The sequence below is a fragment of the Carcharhinus amblyrhynchos genome, chromosome 33 (assembly GCF_965287045.1).
Source record: "Carcharhinus amblyrhynchos chromosome 33, sCarAmb.v2.hapA, whole genome shotgun sequence".
NCBI lineage: Eukaryota > Metazoa > Chordata > Chondrichthyes > Carcharhiniformes > Carcharhinidae > Carcharhinus > Carcharhinus amblyrhynchos.
Window position 1 is genome coordinate 22564180 of NC_137356.1, and position 12658 is coordinate 22576837.

Here is a 12658-nt window from a genome sequence, read left to right on the forward strand (position 1 = left end):
CCCCTGTGTCTCCTCATATCCCACATGGCAAACTCTGCCCTTTCTCCCAACCATTCAGCCCCTCGTGCACGCCATCCAGGATCTGCTCTTCAATCCACCCCTATGTTCATTCTTTTCCCATATGCTATGCTGTGACCTATCAGCCATTCCCATGTCAACTCATGCCTCGTACGCCAGGCTGTGCCCTTTGTCCCCTCATGTCCCTTATGCGAGGCTGTAAGCTTTTACCCAGCAACTATGTCCCTCATGACCCTGTGGCAAGTTCTGGCCTTCCACCAACATCCTCATGCCCCCAGGCCAAACTCTGGTACTTCCATGTTCATTGTACACTTTCTAGAACCAATGAACTAATGTAAGGTGGGACGTGTAAAAAAAATTTTGAAAAAATTTAATCTATTGATACTTGGACAGCAAGTTGATATAAGAATCCAAAGCCCTTTGAAGTTTCAAAAATTGAAAACTACAAGTACTTGAAACTATTTGAGTTATGCAAACAAACATTGTGAAATTGAGCACAGAATTCAGTGGGCCTGAGCTGTCAAGCAAAGTGTTTCCTCGAGGTACACGTATTCTGTTAATCTTATTGATCTCTGGACACTCAGCCGATTCTCATGCTTGTGGGTGTGTCGGGATGTGAGGCACTATGGATTTTAAGAACAAAGTACAGCATAGGAACAGGGCCTTTGGCCCACCAAGCCTGCACTGATCAAGCTGTCCAACAGCCTCTATTCCTCTATTCCCTGCCAATTCGTGTCACTATCGAGAGAAGTCATAAATGTTGTGAATGTGTCTGCTTCAACTGCCTCACTTGGCAGTGCATTCCAGGCCCCCACTATCCTATGTGTAAAAAAAAACTTACCCACATATTTCTACTGACCCCACCCCACCCTACCCCTTACCTTAAATTTGTACCCCCTTGTAATTGCCATTTCTGCAGTGGGAAAAAGCTTCTAACTGTTCACCTTATCTATGTCCCTCATAATTGTTATAAGCTTCCATCAGGTTGTCTTTCAGCCTCTGACTTTCCAGGGAGAACAGTCCCAGTTTATTCAATTTCTCCTCATAGCGAATACCCTCCATAACAGTCAACATCCTATTAAACCTTTCCTGTATTCCCTACAAAACCTCTTTTTGGTAATGTGGTGACACAATATTCCAAGTGTGGCCTGACCAATGTTTAATATAACTGTCATAATTTGCCAACTTTTATACTCAATGTCACATCTGATGAAGGCAAGCATGCCTTGTACTTTCTTCACCATGTTTTCCACCTGTGCTGCTGCTTTTTTAGGATCTATAGATGTGTACTCCCAGATCAGATCTCTCTGTGTCTCTATGCTCCTGATGATTCTGCCATTTATTTTATAGCTCCCACCTGAATTGGATCGACCAAAGTGCATCACCTCACATGTATCTGGATTAAATTCCATCTGTAATTTCTCTGCCCAATTTTCCAGTCTATCTATATCCTGCTCTATTCTCTGACAATCTTCACCACTATCTGCAGCTTATCATCCGCAAACTTGTTAATCAGACCAGTTACATTTTATTCCAAGTCATTTATATATATTCCAAACAGTAGAGGTTCCAGCGCTGATCTCTCCTGAACAAGACAACAAACGTTAGAATAAATGTAAAATACTATTTTCTGGACATTTGAAAAACAGAAAATGGTGGAAAAGCCTCAGCAGGTCTGGCAGAAGCTGTGGAGAGAGAAATTGTTTCTCTCTCCGCAGATGCTGCCAGACCTGCTGAGGCTTTTCCACCATTTTCTGTTATGCACAAACACTGCATTGATTCCTTTCAACATTCTGGAGGATTAGATCTGCTTCAGTGTAAAGGACAATGGGATCATTCTTGGTTGTTGGAGTAAAGCAAAGGAACAAACTGAGACCGCAATTCTCCCATCATGACCTGCAACTTTTCTGGTGGATCGTGATGGGAGATGCACGTTGCCGGCTTTATTCCACGATTTGTGTGTGCGCATCTCCTAGAACCGGCAAACAGTTACTGGTCAGACCATGCTGGAAACCATCTGGAAGGCAAGTAGGTCATTTGAACGTGTTTTAAATGTATTTTAAATATGTTCTGAATCTAATTATCGGGTCACACACACCCTTCATACCAATGCTATACCAGGGCTGTCCGCCCAATGTACATGGACTGAACATTTAAAAATAAATTCACTTTTCACTGACTGTAACATTATAAAACAGGATTATGCTGATTTTTCACATATCGAGAGATGGTTGAAACTGCATGGCCAATCATGCCATTTTCCTTCAGTAAACATTGTGACACAATTTTCGTCTTCACCATTGGGCTGGTTATTATCCCAAAACCTGAATGAGAAAAGAGAATGAATGAAACGTTGGACACTAAATTCAGCATAAGAACCTTCTTTAATACACAAGATTTTCCATTACAAACTATGTTTAACATGTAACAGGTTAATGTCTAAGATATTATTCAAAACATGCATTTGAAAAAGGAACTCACTTTACAGAAGAGGTATAATCTGTTCCATCCACCCAGCGCCAGTCACCTTCAGACACTGAATCACTGAGTCCAATCCAGTGATCTTTGCCTTGAAGCCATCTTGCTACAAACATCTGCCGTGTAAATAAAAGTGTTGTTCCAGTATAAAAACAACAGAAACTTTCCTCTTTGGTATTCTTCTGTCCAAGGCCTTAACCCATTGATTACAAGCTAACTTTTCCTCCCTGCTGAGGTGTGAGAGGAATGCAGTTTTTTAGACACTCAGCAGGGAATTTGAATTGCATTCAAGAGGTGGCTGGATATAACACTTGGGGCAAATGGGATCAAAGGTTATGGCAAAAAGGCAGGATTGGGCTATTGAATTGGATGATCAACCATGAGCTTAATGAATGGTGCAGCAGGCTTGAAGGGCCAGATGGCCTACTCTTGCTCCTATCTTCTATGTTTCTAAGCAGTAGCATACTGGTGACATTTTTTACAACCTACACCTATAAGAAGGTGCTGCATATGCATCCTTCTTCCAGGAGGCCTGACATCAGTTGTTCAGAACATGCTGGAATTTATCATGAAGGATGTTTTAACAATGCACTCAGAAAAATCACACCAAATCCAAACAAAACGGGTGTGATTTTATGAAAGGGAAATTATGTTTGATTATGAGAGTGCCTCAAGGATTTAACTAATAAGATTTAGTAAAGGGGATCTACATGATAAAGTACACTTGAATTTGCAAAAAATATTCAATAAGGAGTCACACTAAAGGCAAGAATAAGATTCCTGGAGTTGAGGATAATATATTAGCGTGGACAGAGGATTGGTTGGTGCACAGTAAGCAGAGAGTAAGGATAAAAGGGATATTTTCAAGTTGTCTGATTGTGCCTAATGGAATGCCACAAAGAGTAGTCCTAGAGCCTCAGCTTTTTATGATCTACCTTAGATAAAGTGAACCAGAGTAATGTATTTTATTTTGATCATGGGACAAAATTGCTGATGCTGATGATACAAAGCTAAGCTTTGTGGAAAACAAAATATCACAAAGAGGTGTAGTACACAGGTGAATGGGCAAGAAAATGGCAGATGGAGAAGAATGTGCGAAGTGTAAATTTATAACTTTGGTAGTAAGAATAGAAAAGCAGAACATTTTAAAAAGACTTGATATTTCCAAAAGAGAGAGATCTGGGTGCACGCATGCAAGGAACACTGAAAGTTAGCATACAAATCCAGCAGGAAATTAGGAGATAACTAGCACATTAGAATTTTTTGCAAGGGAGTTATTAGAGTTCAAGAAGGGCTTTGGTGAGACAATAACTGAGTTACTGTGCAGTTTCTGTCTCCATATTTAAGGAGGTATAGACTTGCATTAGTGGTATCCAGTATCCAATCTCCACTTGGATATATTCTGTTCAATTGGTTCAGTCCTTCTTCCCAGTTCTATCCAACTTGGAAGAATACTGTTTCATCACTTGAAGGATAAATGATAAGTGTAAAAGTGGGAGATGTTCTTGCCCTATAAGTAACTCTATACCCCTAATTCAGTCCAGTAAGTGAGCAAGACATATTGTGTGATGGTGATCAGGAATTTGGATCCCACATTAGATTGGTTCCTGGAATGAAAAGATTGTCTTTCGCTGAATAATTGGCCCTATACAATTTGGAAATTAGAGATGAGAAGTGGTGAATTCTAGAAAAGAAGACATTGAGAAGTTGATTCCCTGGCTGACGAATCTACAATACTGAGGTACATTCAGTGAATTATAATTCTTTGTTGCATATATTTATGGCTGCAAAGACAAATTTTTGATCTCAGATAATTGAGTAATATTTGGGAGCAAGTGGGATGCTGAAGTTAAGGTCAATTGCAATGATCAAATTGAATGGTGGAACAGGCTGAGAGACAATAATGTCTGATCCTGCCCTGACTTCCTGTGTGCTGATGTCTTCTGGTTCTACATCATCACTGAACATGCTGCAAAAACACTCCAACACTCTCTTACCTGTTCCTCAGCTTTGTTAATGACAACAAGATTGGCATCCATTGAGGCACAGGATCTCTGGGCTTCTATCCAGTTTTCCTTATTTGATGAAAAGTAATAACAGTTTTGCTGGAACTGCTTCCATTGGTCAGGACACTGGAAATTAAGTTGTTCTATGAAGAAATTTAAATAATGTTAGAGCCAGTAAGTACATTCCAGTATAAATCTCCACTTAGGTATATTCTGTTCTGTTGGTTCAGTCCTTCTTCCCAGCCCTGTCTGGCATGGAAGAATACTGTTTCATCACTTGAAGAATAAATAATAAGTGCAACAGTGGGAGTTGTTCTTGCCTTAATATATCTCTAATTAAGTCCTGTGGGCAGCACAGTGATTAGCTCTGCTGCCTCACAGTGCCAAGGATCCAGGTTTGATTCCCAGCTTGGGTCACTGTATGGAGTTTGCATTTCCTCCCTGTGTCTGCGTGGGTTTCCTCCGAGTGCCGCAGTTTCCTCCCACATTCTGAAAGACATGCTGGTGAGGTGCATTGACCTGAACAGGTGCCAGAGTGTTGCAACTAGGGGAAATTCACGGTAACTTCATTGCAGTATGAACGTACGCCTTACTTGTGACTAATGAATAAACTTCAAGTGAATGGGACACATTGTGTCAAGGTAATCAGGAATTTGGATCCTACATATTGCTGAAGAGGACTTTGCATGCTTAATTTGGCTGAGATCTTTTCCTAATCGCAAAATTTTTATTGTCATTTCTAAACTGTAATTTTACAACTGAATGTCTTGCTAATGTGCATAAGAAACAATTGAAGATGATTGAAGCCAGTCTGGGTATGGGGTAGCAGGTTTCTGTTGCCTCAAGGACATTGGTGACCCAGTCTTGTTTTTGTTTGGTGCCAGTCTGCTTTCATAATTTAACCCTTTAAACTTAGTCAACCATCTTACTTGGACCTGACCTCAAATAAAGAGTGTGGGGAGTGCAATGTGAAGTCCAGACATTTTATTTAAATTATCTAGCATGATGTCTCATCCAAAATCAATAAACAGTTCTGACCTCCGTAATACAAATGGATATAGTTGGACTGGAGAATGTGCGGGGAAGATTCATAGAGATGATACTGGACTGAAAGCTTATTCCTATTAGGGAACACCAATCAGAAGAGATGGTCTCTGGCTTAGTGGCCAGTCTTTGATGGCTGGCTAAGCATTGCCATGCCTCTTATGGATGGTCTCCTCCACACCAAAAACATGGCTCAGTAATTGGTTCTGAACAACTCTTCTTAGGCTGCAACTGAGCCTGAGAAGAGTTGTTTGGAACCAATGTCTTACACAATCAATCAGGTCCAACTTGGCAAGATACCTCCCACTGAGATTGTTTTAGTGAATAATGGCTACCCCCTACAAATGGAGGTTGACACAGGTACTGTGGTCTCTGTCATAGTTGAAAAAGCAAACATCTGCAGAAGGGCCTGCACTTTTCAAGTCTTAGCCATTCTGGGATAGTGAGTACGTTTTAGGAGGAGTTAGACATTTTTAATTAGTAATGGGTTGAAGGGTGATGGGGAGAAGGCAGGAAAATGGGGATGAGGAGCATATCAGCCATGATGGAATAGCAGAGCGAATTTGATGGGCTGAATGACCTAATTCTGCTCCTATGTCTTTTGAGCTTATTTGCTGAGCTATTTTCTCCCCTTAAGGTTTGGACTATGCCCATGAGAGATGAGCTAATTGCTGCCCCTAAGTCACTGGGGCAGAAGTGGTTCATTTTGTTTGCAAAGGTTTCCCCTTTGCAGATGGCTAGTCTGACCTTCATATCTCCCAAACTCAGGAGTTGGATGTCAGATTGGAGACGTTTATTTGTCTGTTCTCTGATAATGAAAACACAGCTCCTGTGTTCACCTCCATCATCAAGGGATGGCTGTTCAGTAGTAATTCTATCATTACTGGGGCAACATTTCAGTTGTAATGCCCCTGTCTCTGGAAGTGAAGATACCTGCATGACACAGTCAGCTTCAGGCCTTGGCTTTTTTACCCAACAGTACGTATTTTGGCTGTTCCTGAAACTTGACCTTAGCTGTGGCCTTTGACAGTGCTTATAATAATCCATTGCTGGCAACTGTACTTTTCTGGAGTGTGTTCTCTAATACTCTTGGAGACATCACTGCCTTTTCTTGACTAATGTTTGTCTTCCTATATTGAAAGGAGCCCTTTAACGTCTGATTAACATAAGCACTCCGCATTGAAGGCTGATTACATGATGTCCCTCCTCCTAGTTGGAGGACATTACTACCTGATGTCCCTGCAATTCCTGAGTCCATGTTTCCACATTCTCAAGTGCTTTGGCTTTTGTTTAAAATCCACATCAGATTCTGCCAAGTTTCTTTTGGGATGTTAGGTCATTTATGTCACAGACCAATCTGTCTCACAACATTTCATTAAGAGACAGTCCAAATTCGCAACATTCTGCCAATTTCCGTGACCTAGCCAAGAACTCAGAGACAGGTTCCACAGGAGTTCTTCCAACCATGTTGAAGTGATATCTCTGGAGTATAACAGGGATTTGGATTTTTGTGTTTTTTTTCACTGGTTCTATTCATTGTTTAAAATATTTGAGTAAAGGGCATCCAATAAGTCAGATTTCTTATCACATTAAATGTAGGGACCCCATAACTTGGGGGCTCCGTATGCCATCAACAATATCACCTCTTGTTCTTTCTTTCCTTCAATATTGTTAGCATGGAAAAAGTAATCCATGCACTCAGTGTATTGGATCCAGTCTTCCCCATGCCTATCACAGGGATCACGTTTCCCAAAAAAAAGCATAATGCTTTTTTCTGACCAGCGAAGATTCTTGACTTATGGAGGTTGTCTGGAGGGAGAGATAGAGAAAATAAATCTCCTTATCGTCTATGTAGTAATTCTGTATGTCAGTAACCCATCACCAAAGACCCTTTGTTGGGCACCAAAGAGAAAGGCTGCACATATGGCTCACAGCTTCCCAGTCTGCACCTTGGAACTGGTCCAGGTTGAGCAGCAAGCATATAAGCCTCAATTTCTCTGCTTCTCATTCCTGATTGTTCATTTAAAAGACAGATACTCATTTCTGTTTTAAGGCTGAATCTTTTTCTCGCAGCAGCTGTTCTCGGACTAAATCGTTGTGAATCTCACAAACTATTTGATCCCTGATTAGGTAATCAGTGAGGGTTGCCAACTAATATTTTCTTTGTTTGGTTTCTCAAGGGGGTACGATTCGATTGTTACATCTGTTCTTCAGTTTGCTGAATTGAATGCCTGTCTATTGAGGTTTTTTTAGGAAAACAATCAACACAAATTTTTCACCGGTCTCAGGGCCCGCTAAATTCAAACCAGTACCCTTTCCAATTTGTCAGACAATGCAGCAGGACCGTAAATTTACAACTTCTTCTTGTACTTTTCCCTGCTATCTGCAGTATTTTCAGATCGATGCAGCAAAGTCCTTGTGTTGTGTTGCCAACTCCTGATGCCATGTAAAAGTGTTGGTTTTTCGAGCAACAGAGAACAAGACCTTATAATGAAGAGTAGTTTATTCTGCAGCTTAGCAGCTACTTCAGCACTTGTACTCTGCCCATGTTTCCAGGGCTAACTGACTCTCATGCTCCCAACATGTGACCTCTTCTGTAGCCACATCATCACCGCTCTGTCTACAGTTTCCTTGGCCATTGTGTCAGTTGCGGTTTGTCAGTGCCTTCCATTCTCGGGGTTGGGATGAGGAGTAGGATCCTATCTCAACTGAAATGTGATTTCAATGCTGACCAGATAAAACAAGGTGAAAGGACAGTCGGATTTTATAGGACTGAGAAATTGACTGGTGGCTTAAAATACTGTAGTCTGACCTGTTAGAATGTAACCAGTGACAACTTTGTATTGGATGTAATGTGACCAACGGGAACAAGATGTAAGGGTCAGCTGACCCAGTAAGCCATGGAACCATTTACAATAGTCAGCTAACCAGCTGATTCACTATAAATAAGGAACTATGTAAAATTGTGGGTAGCTTGGAGTGGCCCAGGGCGAGGTCCCAAGTTTGGAGTAATGATGTTTCTTTATTAAACCCTTTTATTTATAAGTTGGAGTAAGTTTTGTTGTATTTTCATTAGCTGCATTTGAAGAGTTCCTTCTGAAGAAATATTACCTGCCTAAATGAAAAGCTTTCATCAATAGGACTTGTTTTTATTGCTTCGGAGATGATTTCCAATACTTTGCATGTAATTTCTATTACCTTGACGATGTTTGCATTTGATGCTGCCAATATCCTTATGCATCTGTACCTTGGACCTAAGATGAGAAACAGGAGGAGCAGCAACACTAACATCAGATGGAGCAGCAGGAGCCCCTGCTTCTCCTGAGTCTTTTCTGCTCCACAGGGCAGAGGATGAGCAAGGAACTCGAGCCCGCAGCAGTTATTCTAGCCCCCAGCACAATAAATACAAATGCAGAACTAACCTCCTGGACATGGCTGAACACCATTGACTCAGGAGCAGACTTTCCCATTAGGTCATCACTGACATTTCCAAACCTCCGTCCAAGTGGAATATCTGGACGTGCATTGTCAATGTCCGTCAAGGCGATAGCTGGCATTTTGTCAGTGCCATTTTAAGTGTTTTTCACTACTGATGAGGTCAGTCAGAACTATAAGGTGGTTAGATGTTTTTGCTCTGTTTTAGCTGGATTCCCAATAGCCTGGGACAGAGGACACATGTGGCAATTAGGTCCCCTCAAATTACATAAATTGAAAGGGATTCCATGACATGCATGTTCAGCTGGTCCACAAAAACACCATCATGCATCTGTGTAAGATTCTCAGGGATTTCCTATGAGCCTTCATCCTGTGTCAGTCAAGTCTCACTGAGATATTCATACTTCAAAACAGTGTCTACAAAACGCCCCTTGAACACAGTTTTTGAGTAAGATGATGAGGAATTTCTCCTGTCAGGGGGTCATTAATCTTTGGATATCTCTATTAGTTTCCTTGTCCTGGAGCTTCAGTCCTCATTTCTGCACAATGTTGTGCAAGGTGCAGGAAACCATGACTATGAACCATAACTATTCAAAAACCTCAGATCTGTCCAGCCATCTGAATCACATCTTCAGCTTGCTTGCCCAAATGGCTAATTAAATCTTTATCTGGTTGCTAAGCTTGTGTCCCTTACCTGCAAGATCAAGTATGACTTTAGAGGGTGACCCTTAAATAAAAACATAAGAAATAGGAACAAAAGTGTTCTATTCAGTTCTTTGACTCTGGATTCATTAAGATCATAATTGATCAGATTATTTTCTGCACTCTACGTTCCTGCCTGAACTCCATAAGCTGGCCTCCCTTGTTATGAAATATCTATCAATCTCAGACAGTTAGATCCTGTCTACTTGCTGAAACTGTGATTCTGTATCTTTGGAGGATGAGCCTGATGCGATTGAGCCACATGCAGTTGTTCACGTAGGGGTGGGGTTGGGGAGTGTTTGGAGAGGGAAATATCTGTGCTCAGGTTACTGGGTTATGGCCATAAGGAATAGGAACAATGCTTCAAGTCTACTGTTAGTAAGTTCATGGCTGATCTGACACTCACTGGCCTGAGTTTTATTGGCAGGCCCGCCCGAGGCTCGTAAAATCGCACCCGAGGCCAATGGAGAATGCTATTCTGTGAGCCTAATTCTGTGCAGGTAAAATCAGATCCACTAAGTCCACATTCCTGCCATATCTCCATAACCTTTAATTCTCCCACTGACTAAAAATCTTTCTCAGTCTTAAGGACTCGGCCATCATAACTTTCTGGGGCAAAGAATTCCAAAAATTCACCACACTTCCTCAAACCCATCTTAAATGAGTGCCCTCTTATTCTGTGACTATGCCTTTTGGTCCTACACTCTTGTATGAGTGGAAGCATCATCTGACATTTACCCTGTGATATTGTTTGAATGGAGGTGTGTTTTGATTGGGGTGAATGTTTGAGAAGTGTTTGGGGCTGGGGTTTGGCTGGTGGTGTGTCATGATGTTTGTTTGGATACTGGTGGGTACATTTGAACGGGGGCGTTGACTAAGGGGGTATTTGTGTGGATGTTGAAGGGGTGTTTGGGAATGATGTCTGAGTGGTGGAGATGTTCTGTGCACATTTCTGGGTGAAGAAAAATTAAAGGGAGAACAGAAAAGTCAATTCAAAGAACATGGCAACATTTTAATTGTGATAAATCTCAGACTCACCATTTTGGAAGTCAGATATTTGTTGTCGGAACTTATTCTCAATCGCTGCCAGCTTTGTTGACCACTCACTGACTAAAAATAGAATAACTGATTAGAAAGATAAGTTAAAGATCCAACAGCTAGTGTTATATTTTCAACAGCACATTACACGTATTGGAATACATTCGAGCTGGATAGTACACTATAAATTCAGTGGGTTTGAAAGCCTTTGCATCATTTATCTGGCAGCACCAGTAGGATCGGGGAAGCTTCAGACCGCTAGACCATTTGGGGTCTATTCAGGCCCTTATGTGACCAATTAGTGGCCATTTATGTGTCACATCTCACCCCACCGCTTTCTTACCATTAGTAACAGAAGGACAAGACTGTGTGGAAAATTTGACAACTTTACTTGCATGGCATTGGCATTGAGCCAAGAAGTTAGGGGTGCTGTGATATCACTTTAAGAGAGAATCTGCTGATGAGTAAATGGCCAGGTTGTAAACCACGTGATCAGACATTATTCCGATGAGCTTTCAAGGTAGCTGGTAGCTTGAGGTGTGAAGGAATTGCAGTCATAATTTCCTGTTAACAGTAGCTGTTTAATCTTTATAGTTAATTTGCCTGCTAAGCAATCCTAAACTACGTCTTCAAATAAACTGGATTTACATTTATTTTACTAGCACTGTGTGAAATTGATAAATTAGCATTAAACAAATATAGAATTACAACATCTTGATTGTCAACGGTATTGTCTATGATGGAGGTATACAGGTGGAAAACAGAAAATAATAAATTCTGACAAGATCATGGTCAGGCCATACTTGGAAATTTGTTTGCTATTTTGGAAATCCCATTATTGATAGAATATTAAACGGCAGTCATCATTCAGTGTAGCTTTACCAGGAAGGTAAAAGCAAAACAATGTGGATGCTGGAATCTGAAACAATAACAGAAAATGCTGAATAATCTCAGCAGGACTGGCAGTATCTGTAGAGAGAGAATAGAGGCTGAAGACAAGGAAAATCAGACAAGATTTTGCAAAAAAAATTGTAGCATGCTGCTGCGCAGAGGGACGTGGGTGTCCTTGTGCATGAATCACAAAAAAGTGGTTTGCAGGTACAGCAGGTAATTAAAAAGACAAATGGAATTTTGTCCTTCATTGCTAGAAGGATGGAGTTTAAAAACGGGGAGGTTATGTTACAGCTCTGTAAGGTGCTGGTGAGGCCATACCTAGAGTACTGTGTGCAATTTTGTTCTCCTTACTTGAGAAAGGATATACTGGCACTGGAGGGGATACAGAGGAGATTCACTAGATTGATTCCAGAGAGATAGTTGGTTTATGAGAAGAGACTGAGTAGACTGGGGCCATACTCATTGGAATTCAGAAGAATGTGGGAGATCTTATGGAAACGTATAAGATTATGAAGGGAATAGATAATATAGAAGCAGAGAAGTAGTTCCTACTGGCAGATGAAACTAGGACTAGGGAGCCTAGCCTCAAAGTAAGCGGGGGCAGATTTAGGACTGAGTTGAGGAGGAACTTGTTTACAGAAAGAGTTGTGAATCTGTGAAATTCCCTGCCCACTGAAGCAGTTGAGGCTACCTCATTGAATGTTGTTAAGGCAAGGATAGATAAATTTTTGTACAGTAAAGGAATTAAGGGCTATGATGAGCTGGCAGGTAAGTGGAGCTGAGTCCATGAAAAGATCAACCATGAGCTCACTGAATGGTGGAGCAGGTTCGTGGAGCCAGATGGCCTACTCCTGCTCCTAGTTCTTATGTTCTTATTTATACTGCAAGGGTGGAGTGGGGGTGGTGATGGCTATTTTTGATAGGAATGGCATAGCCAAATGCAGAAAGCAAATACAGGTAGTGGTGATAAATGCCAGCAATATTGCTAATAGTATCCATTAGGAGATCGGAATGTGTAAATGGTAGGACAAAGGTTCAGAGTG

At 41.2% G+C, this 12658-nt stretch overlaps 1 protein-coding gene across 2 annotated transcripts in view; it reads right to left on the bottom strand.

Annotated features, from left to right (window-relative positions):
* Nucleotides 1-1784: 1784 nt before the first annotated feature.
* Nucleotides 1785-12658, bottom strand: part of LOC145361065 (hepatic lectin-like) — a 58478-nt gene continuing 47604 nt past the window's right edge. For both annotated transcript variants that reach the window (XM_080216629.1, XM_080216628.1), the window contains exons 4-7: nt 10722-10793; nt 4494-4645; nt 2500-2612; nt 1785-2342 (exon numbers count right to left, since the gene is read on the bottom strand). In XM_080216629.1, the coding sequence (XP_080072755.1) occupies nt 2219-2342; nt 2500-2612; nt 4494-4645; nt 10722-10793 (461 nt within the window). In that variant the 3' untranslated portion in view covers nt 1785-2218. The remainder of the gene's footprint in view (nt 2343-2499; nt 2613-4493; nt 4646-10721; nt 10794-12658) is intronic.